Genomic DNA, 20970 nt, shown 5'->3' with positions numbered 1-20970 from the left:
AGGTTCTGACGCGTAGGTACCAATTCGGGCTGGTAAGACCTCCACACCATGCTTGTGCTAATGTGTCACCTCATTCGGAATCTGACATCAACAACTACTAAAAAAGTCAGGTGTAGATTACAAGTTTAGCCTCTGAAATTTTATGTTTATATCTAATAAATTCCTGAACTTCAAAAAATATCTAATAGATACTCCAATTTTAAAAAGGGTCTAATATGTCCTTATACTTTTAATTTTGAATCTAATAGGTCCCTAGACTTTTTCAATTTTGTGTCTAATAGTTTTTTGACCTATTTAATATGGTTTAAAATCCACAAATCTATTAAACACAAAATTGAAAGTTTATGACTCTATTAGACACAGAGGTCAATTTATGTCATAGGTTCCTTAATTTTAATAAAATGTCAAATATGTCATAGACTTATCAGACACAAATCTAAAATATTAGGTACAGTGTAATTTAACCAAAAAACAACACCAAAGTGTCATACAGGAAATCATGAAGCCACAATAGGTCGTCTCTTGAGATGTATATTTTGCAAATAAGTTTTTAATTTAGCATTATTAAAAAATGTGTCAATTGGACTAGAATTTTATAAATATTTTTAAAAGTCTATTACAAAATGAAGAAATTATTAGTAAACAAGCATGATTAAAAAAATTAAAAAAAAAAACTAGATAACAATTATTATCAAATTACCATTGATTCTATAATTATTTAAATTATTCAATGGTTTTACCCATTTAAATTTTGTAAATATGTTTCTTGGTTTAGCTTTTATTTTTTTGAGAAAATGTAGATGAGGGTCGAGAAATTTGAACTCTTTGTGGTTGTTTTTTAATCATCTATATATTCCTAAAATTTACCAATTAAGTCACCTTTTTCTTCCCTAGAATATACAAGTAGAATGAGGATTTGAAGCTTAAAGGTGAGAAGATTACTATAGTAACATTTTGAAGATAAATTTGTTATACCTGTTATAGATCAGATTAGACGAGCATAAGACAGAGTTGGGTCGGGAGAGGAGCGGGCTCACCAGGTAAGGAGGCCAAAACCCAGCCACCCGAGTCGACCATAGCCGACTTGGGTTCGACGCCGAGACCTTCTCAGCGTCGAGGAGTTCTCGACCCCCCACCGAGAACCCCGATGGTTCTCTCCCGATCCCCCCCCCCTCCGCAACCCGATCCAAGTTTACCTTATCTCGACCTTGGAGCCAGAAGTTCAAATCTCCTAAAGCTGTTAGGGTTCGACTTCTATAAATAGAATGGCAAGTCAAACCCTTAATGTATGCTCACAATACCCTACACTTTATATTCAACTACTCCGATCCCATCGGAGTCCGTATGGCAAGAGTCGCACTGTCTGTTTTGTAGGTCTCGTCGATCCCTTTATTCTAGAAGATTGGTGCGAATATTGACGCAATCCTAAAAAGTCAAATTTATGCATCAACAATACATTTTAATTTAAATATTTTCTTTAGAAGTCATGTCTATTTAAACTACAAAAATGTCGATTACTTTGGACTCAATTTTTTGATAATCATCTTTCAAATGATTATTCATAAAGGGGTTTTTTTTTTAAACAATCATTTTTTAAAATTATCTTTTTTTTTATTTCAAAATATTTTTTAAAATACATTTTTAGTTATCTAAAACCACTTAAAAAAACTATACCCTTAATAAAACTATACCCTTAATAGATGTTACAGAAATTGTTACATTTTGCTTAAATATTTACAAATCTATTTGTCATAGTTAAATATTTATTCATATACGGAAAAAAAAAGAAGAAGATTATAATTCAATAAATAATACATATTATAAAAGAATATATTTATATATTAAAAGTATAAAATTTCTACTCAATTATATTTTAATCTCTTTTTTCCCTTGTACCATCATTTCCAAATACACTCTTAATATTTTGATTATTTTCTATGTTCTTTATTTTTATTAGAATTTTAGGTATACTATGTTGTGTTTTTAACACATTTCTGTGTTCTTTTTTAAAAAGGAGAAAAAAAATGTTTGCTGTATATCATGTTGCCTCATTTTCTTATTATTATTTTTTTAGTATTAAGGTCCTGTTTATTTTATTTATTTATTTTTTTCTGAAAAGAAGGTCTTTTTTTTTTTAAGAAAGTGCCCGGTCTTTTATTCTGTACTAATATTTTTCTTAATTATGTTTTTATATAAAGTTGTTTTCTGTTGAGTTATGTACCATAAGATTTTACGTTTTTATTATTGTCCCATATTTAATTTCTTTATTTTATGATCTTCCATGGTTTTAAAAATATTTGAATTCTTTTGCCAAATCTCAAAAATAAAAAATGTATAATTGGACAAAAATTTTAAAAACATCCTAAGGGAATTACATGAAGAAAAAAAAGACAGATTTTTTTTAGCTAAAAGAATCAAAATTGTACATGAATGCTTTCATACATATATACTTGTTAAAAAAATCAAATAATCAATTAAAAAATTCTTTAATCTATCAATCTGCCAAAGTGCATGGCTTTTGGTGCAATCTTCATCAACCTCTCCAAAGTGTTTGGAGCAAACTTTCTGGCGAATAGGAAGCAGACACCTGTCCCTTCCTTTTTACTTTTCATACACTCGCTGGTTTGGTTCCTTAGCCTCTGAAAGAGCTCCACGTGGATGTCTGATCGCGAAAATCTCACTGGATGTGGGCCACCCTTTGACCAGTCAACCCAAGTCAAACTCCGATTGGCGTTCCTTACCCAGCCATAAACGTTGACCAAAGTCGGCAGGTAATGCTCGTCGGAGTAACACTGGCCTTTGCAGTACTTCTGGAAGACGGGGAAATATTTCCGGTCGGAGACTACGGCAATGGCGGTGTCTCGGTCCATCTCGAACCACTGCGACCCTTTCCGCCATTGTTGGAGGGCTATCGGCGGGAACATTTGCTTCCTGTATCGGCCACGTCCGACTTGACCCGGCTCGTCGTAGCTCATGATGAAGCTTTTCATGGTGGAGTTGATCAGGAAGGAGTAGACTGTAGAGAAGTTGAAGAGAGGAATGCAAGCTTCCGAGAGGAGAACAAATCGTTCGTTCGAAATGTCGAGAAGTGCATTCGCTAGTAGTCGACGCTCCGCCTCGACCATGTTCACCTTCCCCCACCCGACTTTCTGCAATGATTAAACAATGTTTTGATGTTAATTAGTATATAATTAGTTATTGTCCTACCTTCGTACCATCTACCATTCAAAAGTTAAACTGATCTTTATTCTATATTTGTTAAAAATTCAAAAACTTCAATATTGAATATTTTTTTTAAAATACTTTCAATGAATATCCTTTATTATTATTAATTTTTTTTATAGGAATGAAGCTCCTTTATTCTATAATATTTTTTTACGAATTTAGTAATTTTGGTAAGTTAAATTTACGAATGAACAAACACGATCACATGGATTTTTTGACAGCATAATCATTAGCATAAACTCATTTTTGACAGGTTGAACTACTCTCTAGTGGTTTATTCTTGTTAAGATTTTACATTGAAAAAGATACGAGTTTAAATATATATGGCTACTCCACCAATTAATTTTAGGATTGAACTAATATTTTAATCAATGAGGAAAAAAAATCGAGCTAATTACAAATTGAAAAGCATGAAAATCTATAATTATCAATGTTTTCAAATTACCTCATCACCCGCACAATCAAAATCGAAAATTTACACCTATCAACACTCTATTCATTAACAGAAATTAGAGACGAAGCAGAATCGAAATCTAGAACCATGATTGAAAGTTACAGAACATCAATAATCTTACGAATTAAGTGATGGAATTGGAAAGTAACAAGAATTACCTGGCTGGGAATTCTGCGGCCATGGAAAACAGGGGATTCCGGGAAGGAGCGATTATAAGAAGGATCAGAGTGGACATAAACAGAGTAAAGCCCTTCATTTCCCCTGAAAAACTCTTCCCAAAGCGGGGCCAAGTACACCGGCCCTCGCGTCAAGAACATGAACGCCACCTTCGGCACGCGCCGGAACGGGAACTTCCGGATTCCGGCCGCCATCGACGCCCTCCACAGAACCTCCTCCTCCTCCATGTCGTGCATTACTTCCGGCGGCTTCAGATATTCCGCCAGACCCACCCGCCGGGGACCCCAAGAGCCGGTCGCCGGAGCAAAATTGGGGGGCTGGGTCAGGCGTAAACTGATGGTTAAGCCGGTGGGGTAAGAAGTGAGGAGGAATCCGAGGGTGATTCCGCAGGCGAAGATGAGGAGGTACGGGACGAAGCTGAAGAGGCTCACATGGACGTGGATCAGCTTCGGGATCTGAATCTGGCTCTTCATTTTGACGGAACTTTGAAACCCAGGCCGGGAAATTTGCCCGACGGCGGCGGAGAGAGACAGAGGACGGCGGAGAAACACAGGGAACGGCGGAGGGAGAGGGAGCTTAATGAACGATGTGGGTGACGGAGAAGTTTGGTTTTAATTCCTTTTCCGAGCTTAAATATATGGACTTTTTTTCTTCTACCTGTGTTGAATTTGAGGGTGGGCGAAATAATAATAAAACACATTTAATTTTTACTTAAAAAAAACACATTTAATTAATTATAGATTAAATTATAAGTTTAGTCTTTTTTTTTATAAAATAAAAAATAAATAAATAAATATATATATATATCTGTGTGTGTATAAAAGTTTATTATTTGAGTTTTTGTAATTATATTTGATATGTCTTTTGGAGTTTACTAGGCTTAAAATACTTAATAGATTTGCCAACATGAGATTAGGTTAGTTATATTTTTTCGAAATATATTAAACATAAAAGGAGGATCTGAGCCCGAGATTAAGACACAACATTGAAAACAAGAAGAAAGAAAAGTAAATAAAAAAACAAATCTCAGCCAACATAATCATAGGATCATAACTCAAATAGCAGTTCCAGGACAGGTAATACAATGATAATAGATCTCAGTTTTCAAGGTGCGCAAGAGGAGAGGACAGAAGACGATCGGCCCACCCTACCGGTTGATTTAAGTCATGGGATTGGGATTAGATTATAAATTGATTTTTTTTATTGAAAACTTTATTATAATATCATATTTTTTTAGTACAACATATAGAGTAGGGGATTTGAACTCACGAGACTTTTTGGTCGATGCCTAATCCAATTGAGTTATACTCAAGTTATATGATTCAATTGATTAGGACATAACAACTTTTTTAAGTTAAAATTTTCATCGTGTTATTTTCATCGAAGATAGTAAGAACCCTATATTTCAAACATCAACAATCAAATTTAAATTATACTATATAACATAAATTTTATTGTATTTTTAAAAACAGCACAATTTTTATTTTTTTAAATATAACATAAAATTGATTTTTCTTGATATATTTTATATTAGATTTGAGTTAAAGTTTGAATTGTACTGCGTTATTTTAGTAAAATTTCAAACTTTATATATTTGAAAATACACCTTCATTTTATACTATTTAGATAAATACTTTCATTTTAAATACCTGTGATCATTGGAGCTATCTCAATTTCAATTTTTTTAAATTGTGAAAAAGGAAGTTCACATATCTTTGACTAGTAACTTTCTAAATGATATATATGATGAATATTATCAAATGCTCCCTAATTTGTGAGTTAATTATTATTTTGGTTCTTAATTTTTCAAAGTATATGATTAATATTATCAAATGCTCCCTAATGTTTGAGTTAATTATTATTTGGTTCTTAATTTTTCAAAATCTTCAATTTTATTTCTAATGTATTAAAAATTCTCAATTAGATTTTTAATTAAAAAAATGTTAAAATTTATTAACAAAATACTAATGTATCATTAAAATATTATTATAATTACATATTTAGACACATGAACATGTCACTTGACAATCCATCTGGAAGTTGATTGATGGGTTGAATTTTTTAACAAATGGGTTGAATTTTATGTCTGGTATATTCATGTGTTAAGATATGTTAATATAACCTTAACTTACTAATACAATTTTTATTAACAAGTTTTTCATTGAATGACTTAATTAAAGATAAAAATTGAACACGGATCAAATTTAGAATTACCTCAAAATTTGGACGTGTCTCTTGTATATTTAGTTTATATGATAAACATTATTTAAAATTTAAAATTAATATTACTTATTAAATCCACAGGGTTTTGACCCAATCACCTTCGTGCTAAACCAAATTCAACCATGCTCTAAATAATGTATCTTTTAAATTAAAATGTAATTATTTATTGATTTCTAAGCTATATGAATATATATACGAAAGGAAATAGTTAGGAAGAAATTTAAAGATGTGGAAATTATGTGTGAATGGCGTGTATATAAGGTTGGACTTGAAATGTGGAGGGAAGGGGAGGGCTATGCAGCCGCCGTGGAATAATCTCCGGCATCTCACGCGGTTTGATTGATTAGTCCACCGCCAGTCGCCGACCAGCCACCGGTATCGACACGTGTTGATTCCATTGGTCAATTTCTGCGAACCCATATTCAAATGTGGAGAAAAATATATATAATAAAGTTTGTTACAATTAATATTTCATATAATGCAATTAAAATCATTGGAATACTTTTCTTTCTCCGGAGTTTAGCGATAATTAACAAATGCCAGGTTATGAATTCGAATCATTTCATCCTACTTGTTGTACTAAAAATGGTTAATTTTCAAATTTTTATAAAAGAATGAAATTTTAGAAACATCGTTATCATCTACCTTTTTTCTTCTTTTTTTTAATAATTTTCTTTTGTTTGAATATCATTTTATTTCGTAAACTTTGAGTCCCTCTTTGTCTTTAAACTTTTAAAATTTTTATTTTAATTTCTAAATTTTTAAATTAGTTCGATCATGATCTCTAAATTTTCAAAATTTTTATTTTAATATTTGAATTAAATGAAAAGGCAACTATTTTGGTAATATCTTCAATACGTATATCAAAATTTAGAATTATAGCAAGTTGAATGTGGTTTTAAAATAGATAAAAGTGCTTTTGCTCTTCAAATATTTTTAAGATCTTCAATCATTCACAATTAAAAGAAATTATATACGTATATATTATTTAGCTAGGAATTCAAAATATTTTGGGAAAAAAATTAATGAGCAACCAAGCTTCATTTTTAAAAATAAAAAATTGAACCAGGATCATTTTATTTTTAAAATACTGAAAAAGAAATTGCTACCATGATGCTCATCTCTGGGTGAGGCCTATGTAGGTTCGTCTTTAGAAATCTAATATCGGTGAGGTGCTCTATCGAGTGTACTCTGAGGCTTAAGTTAGAACTGAAGGAGGGAACAAACGGGTATGAAGTAGAAATAGTAAAAAGACAGTATCCTGGAAGGTGAAAGTCTTGAGAGTGTGTCAAATTCTCAAAAAAAAATTGTGTAGAGAAATGTGACCTACCTTCATTAGGGTAGTTCTTTTCCTTATATATGGAGAGAGAGAGTGAGAATAGGGTTTTGCCTTAGTAAAGTTATTCACAAGAGTGCACTCTATCGCGCCTAGGGTCTATCGGCCACCAACATTTTCTGCTTCCATTATTTATGTCAGGGGTAGGAGGCTAGCAACGTTTTGGGTGGTTCTCTGAGGCACATTGTGATTTGGGTACAGAGTGTCAGCACCTTCCCCACTAATTGTCTTCTATATGGTGTGTTCAGGTGCGCTCAACCCTATTGATAATGTGCTTGGCGTTTACTTAGTGCGCTCGATCATTCCGAGTTTTTTCACTTACCTGACCCATGTGGCTGGGCGGCTTTTTGATGCATGATACTTTGATTTTACACGATGACAACTACACAAAATGTTTTACCAATTGCAATATTTGTTAAATCACCACTAGAACCAAAAACTTAATTTGATGAGTTATGATAAATTTATCTATGTAACTCGGTAGATAAACGATCTAGGGTTGAATGTTTAATCTTGTATCTCGCACTGGTCAAATTAAAAAAAAGGTAAATTGATAGTATTTTTTTTTAATTTATTTCTTATGCCTTAAGAAAAAATTTGACCAAATGACAAAAGTTGATTTAATGCCCTTTAATTTTGTCATGAGGTCAAAAAGTTTTTTTTTTCTAAAGGCAGCGACCTAAAATGGTTGGTTTTATGAATAGGAAAGCAATTTGTTCGTTTTTTTTTTGTTGTGAGACTTATGCAAGCAATTTGTTGGTAGCCAACTAGCAATTCACAGAAATTAAAGGGTAAAAAAAATTCCCAGTCTAAACTAAACATGAACTCATTAGATTTATTTCTTTTTCAAATTTCAGTTGATTCTTGTGTATACATAATTTTTTTTAGTACACTATGTAGGGTGGAGATTGAACTCACAACCTCTTGGTTGCCGCTAAGCTATGTTTGCTTTGACGTGTATACACAATTTTGGATTATTGCAGGTTGAGTTTCTTGTCCACCTTTAAATTATAATTTCATCAAATTGAACTATAAAATTTGTGGAAGACATTAATGCCCTTAATCATTGAATATATTTTTTTCTTTTTCAATGACTGGTTATAGCGTTGATTCTTGTGGCTAGAATTTTTTTTTTTTTGATGAATTAAGTTTTATGATTAGGTTGTATTGTTTAGTAGAGTGCGAAGATTTTAGTATTGAATTTGGACGCATTTTCTTACACTAGTAATTTAGTATTTTAATTTTATCGCATCACATATTAATATTAGTTTAAGTTATAAAAAAATTATGAATCTATCAAAATGCTACAATCATTTTTATTTATAACAAAATAAATTATATATCAATATTAAGTGATTTTTCTATGTATTTTGATAATTATTTTTTTTAAATTTAGTAACATTTATTAAAATAAATAGCTCACTATTTGATTGAATAAATTAATTTATATATATTTACAACAATCTCATAGTTGGATAAACGTGCATTAATTGCTGATTAGCTATGTTCTGGTTGGCGTTAAAAATGTTATTATTGTGTGTCTAACAATAAAATTTACTTTCAAACAAAATTATGAAGATACATGTTACTTTTAACTTTTTATTTTAAATAAAATAACTTTAGATAATGGTATATTTGTATTCGTAAAAAATATTATTTAATGTTCGTTGAAAGTGCATCATCTATACTATATCTAAATGGGATTATGGAGGATGAGAATCTTTACCTCCAACTTTTTAAGATATACCAAATTTACCCTTCATTTATATTATATTTCTTCCATGTACCTCTTCTACGTGATGCTATTATTTGAATGAGGTGTCTGTTTAGAGAAGCAGCTGTTCTTCAACCATTTATAGAAGCAGTGCGTCCGTTGATGAAAATGTATCAATCTTCCTTTACAAACCATTTATAAAAGAAAAGAGTGTAAATTAAAAACTCATATCTTCTTTCTTCCAAAATGTCTACAAAAATCTCTTCTTTTATCAAACAACTCATACATTTCCAAAAGAGGTGGAAATTAAAAGTTTTTGTTCTTCGTAGGGAAACATTAAAGTAGGCCAAAATCAAGATTTGCGAATACAAAAATTAATTTTAGCTGATGTAGAGGTAAATCATAAAAATTGATGTGAATTCTGAACGTTATCTTTTATAAATTTCTGTGAATTATTGTACTGTTATCATATTTTGAGTATTATTTTTTATAAATTGACATGGTGTGATTGTTGTTTTATCTTTAATTATTTTTCTTGGATCCCTATAAAATTATATTTAATATTTGTTTTTATCCCCTTGTTGTTTTCATGATCTTTTGGATTTTTTTATTTCATGTTTATATATTCTTTTACCTAAAAGAGGAATAAGCATGACAATACACTTTCATGGCCAAGCATCTTCCTTCTTCATTCCCCCATTTAACTGTAAAATCCAAGATAAATTTAAGAATAGATAGAAAAATTGACTATATAACACATACCTTTTTTCTAATCTTGCAATTCATCATAGCAGTTTTAAGACAATGCTTCCCTCCAAGGAGACTACAAGTTCATCTAAGTTGTTCCCATGATTTTGTCTATTTCGTCTATTTCGTCACTGAAAAACCGTCCATCTTTATTGGTCACGAATGCTGAGATTTAAAAAAAAAATGTATTTATTAAATTTAATTGTTGGATTTCTAAATTAATGTTAATTTTGTACATCATATTTTGAGTATCTACTGTTTCCTACATTGACGTGGGTGGTTGCTGTTATCTTAACTACTCTTAGATTGTACGTTTATATTTCTTAATTTTGTAATAGTATCTTAATTCAAAAATATATTTAATAGGTAGAGTATAAAATTATATATTCCTGTTATTTTTAACTTTTAGTTTTTTTTTTCAATTATTTTAATCTTTTTATTTACATTATTTTAAATTATATATATTCATGATATTTCGTGTTTTAATATTTAGTTAAGATTGTTTTCAAGTTTTAACTTTTTTTTACACCTTTTCAACTTAATATCCAATTAATCTTTTTTCAAGTTTTAAAATATATTCATGTTATATTTTAGTATTAGTTTCCCTATTTATCTTAATATATCTTTTTAATTGGTGTAGTTATTATTTTATTTTTCTTGATCGTGTGATTCTTTATCCCACATTTTTTAAATGATTTCATGGCAGTATACATTATCGAATTTCTTTCTCAAATTTCAATTCTTTCATTTCATTTTATTTTATATTTAAAAGATGCAGTATCATTTATATTTATCATTTTAAAAATAAAAAAAATGATATTTGATTTGTCAATTTTCAATTTTAAAAAGTAGCTTAAGAGTAATAAACAGACAATTTTATTTATTCCTATTATAATTTTCACTATCTAACAAATAATTTCATGGTTTGGATTTTTAGTTACATAATTTGATTTAATGTATCATGTCTTAAATTTGCTTATTTTTAAATTTATAAAATATTTTTAATTAAAAGTTGATAACCACATCTATTATTTCAAATGTATATCATATTCAATGTTTTCTACACATCTTATTTTATTGTCTTATTTTTTAGTTGGAATACTGTATTGGGTTTAGTTGTTATTCTTCTATGTTAGAGATATTATATTAAAATATTTAAAACCACGTGCATTGCACGTGATATTAACTAGTAAAATAAAATGATAGGATTGTTATTTTTTCTTCATGTATATGAGAAAATCAAAGATTAATCCTATCGTATTTAAATAAAACAAACAATCTAACAATTTTTAAATATGTAAAATATTTAAAATAAAAAAACGATATTAAAATTAACTATAAAATATTCCAAACTTAAAAATAACATTATTTAATAACAAAATCAAGGCGATTATCCTATATTTTTATAAAGTATATTTACTTCTTACCGATGCTTGAGATCAAATTGACAAATGCTTGCAAGATACACACAATGACGCTAAACAACGCCGCTCTACAACATAAAAAAGAATATTAGAAATGTTAGTATTCTATCACTAAATCTAGAAACCACGATGAACTAAAAAGAAAAAAATATGTATAAAAAAATAGAAATTAGTGTAAAAATGTGAGGAGTAAGAGAACCACTTTTATAGTAGCAGGAAGTAGAAAAGTTACAAAAACCCTTGAGATTCTAACACTTTTCATATTCCATCATTCAACCTAATTAAATGTAAAAAATTTAATTTTAAAATTAATTTATATAAATAAAGGCAAAACTTTTAATATTCTTAACCTTTCACGTTTCATTCATTTAATCCACTTTGTGGTGCATTTAAATTTTGTTCCTTAAATTTTTTTTTCAATATTTAAATAAAAAATAATAATATTAAAATTAATTACAAAACAATCCAAACTTAAAAATAGCAATATTTAAGAACAAAATCAAGGCGAGTATTCTATATTTTCATAAAATATACTTACTTCTTACCGATGTTTGAGATCGTCGCTCTACAACATAAAAAATAATATTGAAAATGTTAGTATTCTATCACTAAATCTAGAAACCACGATGAACTAAAGAGAAAAAAATTTGTATAAAAAAAGAACAAATTAGTGTGAAAATGAGGAGGAAGAGAACCACTTTTATAGTCGTAGGAAGTAGAAAAGTTACAAAAACCTTTGAAATTCTAACATTTTTCATATTCCACCATTAAATCTAATTAAATGTAAAAAATTTAATTTTAAAATTAATTTATATACATAAAGGCAGAACTTTTGATATTCTTATGCTTCATTCATTTAATCCACTTTGTAGTGCATTTAAATTTTGTTCCCTAAAATTTTTTTTCAATATTTATCATTTGTTTAGGTTAACCTTAGGAAATTTTTAATATCTCAATTTAAAAACACGAATATTCTCATACTTTACTTCTTAATAATATATTTTTCGTCAACTTTGATATATAAAATTTTTATTTGTTAATTTTCAATTTAATTTTTTTCATTATTATTGTAAAATAATATTTCAAAGACAAATTATTACATAATAGAATAATATTTAAATTTTTGCTCTCCAAAACAAAATGTTCAGTATTCATAATTTGTTTATGTTAAATCTTACAAAACTTTAAATTGATTTTTAATATTTCAATTTAAAAATATAGATATTCTCGTATTTTACTTCTTAATTATATATTTTGTCAATTTTGATCTATATTAATTTTTATTTATTAATTATTAATTTATTTTTTGTTATTGTAAAATAATATTTCAAAGATAAGTTATTACATCATAGAATAATATTTAAATTTTCTCTTATAATTTAAACCAATAAATAATGAAAGACAAAACTGAATTTAAAATCTAACTGTGTTAGAAAATAATATTTTAAATCTATCATATTAATTATTAATAAATTGTTAACTGAATTAACAATGTTTCAAGAATTTAGATGGTTGGGTAAAGAGAATCAAAAGTTAAGGAGAGAGAAGTTTTAAAAAAACAAGTTAATGAGAGAAAGAAAATTATAATTAAATAAGGGAGATATAAATGAGAAAAGATGGAGAGTCTCACGTAGAAGAGAGGAGAGAGAGGGATAAATAATTTTAGTATTACAAAAAAAGAAAAAAAAAATAAGGGTCAATATTGTCCAAAAAATCTTTCTTCCACATATGTACTCTTTAATATACTAGCAATATACCGCGTGCAAGGCACGTTTTTTTTTGTTAATTAAATAGAATTATTTTTTTTAAAATTATTGAGTTTAAATGTTGTGGTATTTTAATTTTATGTTTAAATATAATATAATATAATTAAATATATTTATTAACTTTTTCTTGTATATGGAACATTTTTATTTGACATATTGAACTTATTAAATTTAATACCGGTCTATGTAATATAATTATGATTTTTTATTTTTTATTAGAAGATTGTTTGTAACTATTATTTTTAATTTATAATGAAATGTATGTTTATTGTACAAATATTTGTCAACATAAAAACAAATATATTGAAATAGAATTATTATTTTGCTGCATAATATAACATTGCAGGTAAACAAATAGATTTAGAGAGTCAAAACTTCTTTATATTCAATGTTTTTTGTCAAATTTTCCTTTGATTTCACCAACACCTTTGTTGTTGCCATAGAGATGCCTCTCGATAGTGCCACATATAGTTGCCCATGCGAAAAAACGTTTTGAGGAAGATAAACTCCTACGTTTGGTATTGTCTGTCCTTGAGCCTTATTAATAGTCATGGCAAAGCATAGTCGTATCGGAAATTGCTTTCTCTTGAATTTGAACGGATATCCTTCATCATTTGCAGGACTCATAGGTATGCGTGGAAGGAAAACTTGTTTGCCAGCATTCTGTCCAGTAGTGATTTCTGCATAAATGATGTTTTTGCGAAATTCACGACAAACCATTCGTGTTCCATTACATAGACCGTTAGCTGGGTCTAAATTCCTTAACAATATAACTGGACAATTTGCTTTCAACATCAACTTGTGCGGAGGAATACCATTAGGCAGTAATGAGTTGAGGAATTCTTCTTGATAATAATTATGTGTGTCGTCAATTGCCTCATCAAAACTCATGAATTCAAAAAATTTTCCTGGAAATAGTTGAATCATTTTCTCATTAATCTGATCAACATACTCATTTGTAGTTGATAGAATTACCCGATTTGTCATGTATTCTGATGAAGTTGCATTTTGTTCAAGATCAGGATAAACAACATTGAGTAACTTCATAATTGCACCTTCATCATTTTCACCTGTAATTGTAATATCATCTGTGAGGCAAATATAATCATCTTCTACTGATGGTTCAGTTCCATTCCCGATTTTTAATAAATATTCTGCAAATTGACTGTCACTATGAGCTCTCATGTTTTTGGTCAGTTGCAATTTTTCCATTTGCTTCCAAAGATATGATTTTACCAAACTTTCATTAATCGTTTGTTGTCTCGTTGCTCGTGGGACAACTGGTAACACTTGTCGAAAATCTCCTCCAAATACAACAATCTTTCCACCAAATGGTTCTGTAGAATCCATTATGTCTCTAAAGGTTCTGTCGACTGCTTCTATTGTGGTTTTTTTTGCCATTGGTGCCTCATCCCAAATAACTTTGCTTGCCTAATTAATTCTGCTCTGTTACTCTGCTTAGAAATACTGCATAGATGATTCAATTGCTTGTAATGGTATATTAAATCTAGAATGAGTCGTTCGTCCTCCTGGCATAATTGAAGCAGCGACACCTGATGTTGCTGTTGCAATGGCTATCATTCCTCTTGATCTTATAGTAGCTAGCAATGCACGATACAAAAATGTTTTTCCTGTGCCTCCAGGCCCATCTATAAAAAACACACCACTTTTATTATTCATAATTCTCTGAACAATAATATCATATGCTAACTTTTGGTCTTCATTCAACTTTGATGAAGCTTGAATATCTTCGTCCGAGACTATAATTGATCTTTCATCCAATATATCTTTCGTATTACAATCATTTGCAAATATTTGCATGGGTTTGATTATTGGCAAATCATACATCGTGATTTGTTTGCCCATTGACTCGAGGAATACTTTTATATCTCGCAAAGAACATTGTATATGATATTCCAAATTCGGTTGCTCGTCTTTTCTGTAATCTTCTGATAATACATGAGAATAATCTTCCCACAATTTCCTCACGTCAATAGGCTCGCAATACATTAATAATGTTGCAAAAAGTCTTCGAAAAGCATTAGGCATCTCAAATGATACAGCTTCATCCAAACATTCTACTACACTTTGGTCAGAATCTAAGAGACCAATTTCCCGTGCTGCTTCTTTAAATGATGATAATCTTTTTCCATTAACAGTTAGCAAATACTCGAAAGATGTCGGCCCTCTAACATGGTTTAGTAACAATCGCAGGTAATATATTTCTCCTTCTCTTGGATTTGCTCCTACAATGCGTGATACAACTACTCCTTTTTTTCTTTCCTTCCATATCCGTAGTTGTTTACCCCATACATAATGTTGAGGAAACTCTTTGTATAGAAACTTTCTGGCAGTTTCATACTTTTGACACATATAAAAGTATTCTGTTAGCATTGTCTTCGAGATATGATCCCAATGAATTAGTTTCTTCAAATTTTGATTTTCCCAATAAGAAACACATTGCATATTAGGGAGGTGAAGCTGTAAGTTTATCGCCGGAGGAGATATTTCATTCAGTCTAAAATCATATATTCTTCATAAGGCTTCTCGAGCTGATACCCATCTTGCATCTTGATAATCTCTTATTTCATCAATAATTTTATTATCACTATCATGTGATACATAAACTGCTACTCGATCATGTCCTTTGTAAATATATTTGTACAAGTATTTAACTGCTTTTAGGCCAGAACATATTTCTACATTGATGTGGCAGTTGTATCTCAAAAGTAGATATGGATTATAAGGGACAACCAATCGATTATCAAAAGTCTTCTTTCTTACTGTTACCTTCAAAATTTTTAAAAGTGTAATACAATTAGGAAAAGCTAATACTGTTAGACACTAAAGGTAGCAACCTAATCCCTTTTATTTAGTATGTTATAAACAATTTAAAATAATTAGCTAAATAAACTATTATACTATTAAATATTAAATGTAGCAACCTAATCACTGTGATTTAGTATATCATAAACAATAAAAATAAATCAATAAATCAATAAGTAACTTATATTACTATAAATTATAAATACCTGTTTTCCGTCGTCTCTCCTCTTATATATTGGGTATGCATTTTTTCCCTGAATTGTCTTCGATGTAAATTGCCTTGGATAACGAAATTTACATTTTCCATTGATCATGCACGAACATTTTTTGTTATCATCTCGGCATGGGCCATGAAGCATGTGTTTCACAACAACATTGTGAAGGGCAGAATTTGTTTGGCTATCTGGAATTTCTGCACTAACATAGCTGTCATACAGGTCAGCATTTGTGATTTTGAAATCTTTTTTCAATATAATCAACATATGCATGTGTGGGAGACCACGTTTTTGAAATTCAATAACATATACAAAAGCTGCAACTTTTCCAAATATTTCTTTCTGCACAATTTGATTTTTAAGGTCCATCAATTTTCCTCTGAAAACTCTTGAAATTAGATCTGGCCTATCTTGAAAAAGTTGTCCTTCCATTAATTCTTCTCTTATTTCTTTCCATTCGGTATTTCATGTCATTGTTATGAAAAGATCAGGCTTCCCAAACTGTTGTACTAAGGCCATTGCATCTAGATAGCGACGACGCATATCTCGTGGCCCACCTATAAATGTCGAAGGAAGAACAACACGCTTCCCAACCTTGTCTCCTCTTGTTTCTCCTGCATTTACAACATCAACAATTCCTTGATACAACTCCGATCGAATGTGTGATTGTTGCTTTTTGTAGAAATCAAGTCTAGTTGTTTCAAGTTTTATGTACATATCAACAACATATTGTTGGAATAATCTTCCAGCTAGAAGTAAAATTGATTGAGTGGATTCACGGATTTCTATCTTATAACAATAGTATTCCTTGCACGAAATTGTGGAAGATCGACCTCTTCAAACTCCTGTGAAAGTTGTATAATAAATGGTTATATTACAAATAATATATTACTCATAATTTTAAAGTAGATATAAGTTATTTAAATTGCAATGATAGATCGCACGAACCTTGATTTTCACTCTTCATGATATCCTCGATGTTGTTAAGTTGTCGAATATTGGATGTTCCTTCTATGGATATCAATCTATTGTCATCATTTTGCTTTAAATTCCTTTTAATGTCTTGATGCCAGCCAGTCTCTCCATTTGGAAAGAGTAAAGGATATTGGAGTGAATCATAACAACTAAAATAATGTTGTATTCTGTGTCATTTTCCAGAATGTGCATGCAACACAATGTCTCTTTTAAATGGAATGTTATTATCGTTTCCTTCAATCCAAATAGCAGCCTTCAATCCAAATAGCAGCTACTTGATCCATTCCAGGTAAGTTATAGACACGTTGATCAACTTGTACATCCATAGCAAGATGTATCTGAGCATCTTCAATCGACGGGAGATCTTTTAGGCTTCTAAAAAACTGGCCATAGGGATTGTCTTTTAAAATTTCTACCAATTTTTCCGTAAGACGTTCATTCAACCCAACATCTTTTAATATTTCCATGCGATTTTTAATTTCATTCATGGTATCATAAAAATATAGTTGGAAGAATATTGGCTTCTCTTCTGGTAATAAATTTGGTAGGTCATGATATATTTCTCATTGTACTCTAAATGTGTAAACTCCTTTATTCGAAGACGCTAGATCTCTATCTAAATTTACCACAAACGATGTGAAAGAGAAAATACTATTATAAGCTCGAACATTCTTCCTGAATAAAATCCCTTGTTCACATTGTGATGTAAATAAATAATAAAGGTGGTTAGGTATTGCAATTTCAGTAACGTACACCTACATAATAAAAAGAAATTTATAATTAAAAATTGTGGCTATGAAATACTATATTTAACCAAGTATTTTGGATATAGAAACTCGTACTTGACCATTGAAGCAACAAAATGTTGGAGTCTCGTGCTCAAATTTTATTGCATTACAAAATGTACATGTTCGTAACTTTTTAAGCTCATGTATAGGAAAATGAAATGGTTGTTCTAGAACTTCTGATTCTGTTGAACAATATAAGATGTAATTCAATTAATACATTTAAATAACTTCAATGAATTTATTATTTAAATATATTAGTTTTGGAATCTAATGTTAACTACATATTACCTTCGATCTCACTGGTTATTTTTTGAGTGACTATACTAAAATAATAATTATTTTAGTAAGATGTTTGTTACTTTCTTTGTGCAGTCGTTTTTTCCTTGATTCTATTAACAATTCAATTGCCATTCTTTTTTCTTCCTGGGAAAGTGTAGAGTATCGTTTCCTTTTTGTATTATCATCCATACCGTTAAAAGATAGTGGGACACATAATCGAACTAAGGAGAGATAATTATAAATTAATTGACAAAAACAATATATATATTAAATAGAAATCACAGTCAAAGGCATGCGATTTCTATCCCAATACGTGCACATTGAAGTCGAAGTCAAGGGCTACGACTTCCACAAAATTGCGGCCAATGACCGTGATTTCGGTTTAAATTGTAATCAATGGCTACGATTTCAATACCCTGCTTTTGAAAATACTTTCAAACCTATATTATTTGAGTCTTTTTTTTAAAACATTATTTAAAAAAATCCCCGGGCAAAATGAAAAGTTAAAAGTTGTTTATAAATTTTTATGCCTTTGGAAGAAAGGTTTGATCAGGTAGAATGTTCCCCATGTGAGTATCAAATTGGAGGGCGTTATAATTGATATTAAAACGAAGTTGTTATTGTAGACTGACCTAATAATTAGGTCATTTAGTATTGAGCATTTGAGGGGCGGACTCCTTACATATGATATTCTTAAAGTATTTTGCTGATTTGAAATTATTTTGATATATTTTATAAATCTTTAACTACTGTATTAAGACATTTTTCTTTCCATCTTCATTTGTGCGTGTGTGTTCCATTCTCAAACCGGAAATTCCTTCATATAGTTTTCTTTAAGCATTTTTTCTGATTTTTAATTCTTTTGATATGCTTTATAATTGTTTATCTAATATATTCAGGTATTTAGATATTTTGTGTGTGTGCGTGCTTAGGTACTTAGATATTTTGGAATTCCTTACCTATAGTCTTCTTTAAGCATTTTGCTGATTCTAAATTCTTTTGATACATGCGTGCTTGCTTACTTAAATACTTAGGTATTTTGTGTGTGTACTTAGGTATTTTATGTGTGTGCGTGCTTCCTTAGGTACTTAGGTATTTTGTTTGTGTGCGTGCTTAGATGTGTGTAGGTATTTTGTGTGTGTGTGTGCATGCCTAGGTACTTAGGTATTGCGTGCATGTGTGCTTCAATGTGTGTGCGCGCACGTGTGCGTGCTTGGATGTGGATGTGTGTGCACGTGCGTGCTTGCTTAGGTAGGTAGATATTTTGTGTGTATTTAAGTACTTAGGTATTTTGTGTGCGTGCTTGCTTACGTGTGTAAGTATTTTGTCTGTGTGTGCGCGTGCATGCTTAGGTACTTAGGTATTTTGTGTGTGTACTTAGATACGTAAGTACCACTAAAACACACGTAAGCACCACTAAAACACATGTAAGCACCACTAAAACACGAACAACTAACATTATTTATACAAACTAACTCAGTTAAATAATAAAACACCACTAAATCGTAGCTGGAAGTTGGAGAAGCTTTAACCACAAGTTTAAAATGATGTCACTCTACTTAGATTATCACCATCAAACGATGACCCTTTAGAGTACCTGTTTTAACTGTCCCTAATCCTCGTTTTTATCCATAAGCCATTAAGACCTATCATATTTTGATTTTACATTGATGAGAAGATTATGAGTTTCTCCTAAAATTTTTCTAATTTCTTAATATTTTATGGTCATTGATGAAGAAGCTATTGGGGTTGCAAGTGTGCAAACAAAGTCCCACATTGGTTAGGAAAGAGAGTGATCCATGGTGTACAAGAGATGACAATTATCTCCATTGGTTTTAGGCCTTTTGGGTGAAACCAAAAGTAAAGATGTGACGGTTATGGCCACAACAAAAATTATCATACCATTGTAGATGCTTGGAGGTACAAGGGTACCATTGTCCTTAACAAGTGGTATGAGAGCTAGTAGATGGCTCTCAAACTCAAACAAAATTTTCTCAAGGTGGAGAGCCAAAGACATGCTATGTGCTCGGATGACGAGCAAGACATATTCTATCAAGTCGAGATAGACTGATGAGATATTGTAGTCCAGTAGACTGATAAGAAGAATGAGTTATCTTTGTTCGAGGGGAGGAGATTAAAGGTGCAATAGAACGACGCTTGATGTTCCCACAATGTGCTTTTGCGTAGCAAGTGACCTATCTAGAAGTGCTAGATATAATTAGGCTCTCGTTGTCAGCCGAGAGTAGATGAGTGCATTACTATTTGAGGCAAGATAAAGTAACACTTTGTTTAAGGGGAGAATTGCTGGAGTTGCAAAGTGTGTAACAAAGTCTCACATTAATTAGGGAAGAGAGTGATCCATGGTATATAAGGGAGGATAATTATCTTCATCGGTTTGATGGCTTTTGGGTGAAACCGAAAGTAAAGCTGTGAGAGTTATGCCCAAAATGGACAATATAATACCATTGTGGAGATACTTTGGGATATGAGGGTATTGTTGTCCTTAACAGAAACTAGACAGGATCATGTTAGACTGCCGACTACTTTGACGTAGTCACCGAAACTAGTATGGACAGTCTATTGGCGGCTATGTTAACATCCCTCGATGAACATAACCGACCTTTGTACTTTGCCGACAAGTTACAAAAGTTTAACTTAGAATATTGCCGAAAAATATTTGCTCAAAAAAGGTAAATATATCTTCAATTTTTCGTTCTGATTCCGGGCTAAACCAATATTCGTCTGAACCAATTGCTTTCTATTTTGTTATCTAATTTTATATTCTCTATCTTATAACAGAGCCACTAAACCTTAAACTTCT

General features: G+C 30.4%; 3 protein-coding genes across 3 annotated transcripts; all 3 read right to left on the bottom strand.

The window, feature by feature from the left end:
• Nucleotides 1–2317: 2317 nt before the first annotated feature.
• On the bottom strand, nucleotides 2318–4472 carry LOC111020066 (glycosyltransferase BC10). Its single transcript, XM_022296627.2, has 2 exons — nucleotides 3838–4472; nucleotides 2318–3149 (listed from the first exon to the last, which is right to left on the bottom strand). Exons 1-2 carry the CDS (start codon nucleotides 4327–4329, stop codon nucleotides 2487–2489), a joined length of 1155 nt encoding a protein of 384 aa, XP_022152319.1. The 5' UTR covers nucleotides 4330–4472; the 3' UTR covers nucleotides 2318–2486.
• An 8954-nt stretch (nucleotides 4473–13426) lies between these two features.
• Nucleotides 13427–14467, bottom strand: LOC111020055 (uncharacterized). The gene has a single exon (XM_022296615.2). It carries the CDS (start codon nucleotides 14465–14467, stop codon nucleotides 13427–13429), a length of 1041 nt encoding a protein of 346 aa, XP_022152307.2.
• Nucleotides 14468–14524: 57 nt separating this feature from the next.
• Nucleotides 14525–15460, bottom strand: LOC111020056 (uncharacterized). Its single transcript, XM_022296616.1, has one exon. The coding sequence runs from the start codon at nucleotides 15458–15460 to the stop codon at nucleotides 14525–14527; it is 936 nt and encodes a 311-aa protein (XP_022152308.1).
• Between the last annotated feature and the right edge of the window lie 5510 nt (nucleotides 15461–20970).

The sequence above is a fragment of the Momordica charantia genome, assembly GCF_013281855.1.
Source record: "Momordica charantia cultivar OHB3-1 chromosome 4 unlocalized genomic scaffold, Mcharantia_2.0 BLBB01000004.1, whole genome shotgun sequence".
NCBI classification, from domain to species: Eukaryota; Viridiplantae; Streptophyta; class Magnoliopsida; order Cucurbitales; family Cucurbitaceae; genus Momordica; species Momordica charantia.
Note: the sequence above shows the minus strand (reverse complement) of the source record. Positions and strands in the feature narration are given on the sequence as shown.

Coding starts and splice junctions, on each gene's coding strand:
- LOC111020056 (XM_022296616.1), bottom strand. CDS start 15,460: ATGCTAACAGAATACTTTTATATGTGTCAAAAGTATGAAACTGCCAGA.
- LOC111020055 (XM_022296615.2), bottom strand. CDS start 14,467: ATGGCAAAAAAAACCACAATAGAAGCAGTCGACAGAACCTTTAGAGAC.
- LOC111020066 (XM_022296627.2), bottom strand. CDS start 4,329: ATGAAGAGCCAGATTCAGATCCCGAAGCTGATCCACGTCCATGTGAGC. Junction 3,150..3,837: donor GCCGCAGAATTCCCAGCCAG/GTAATTCTTGTT, acceptor TAATCATTGCAG/AAAGTCGGGTGGGGGAAGGT.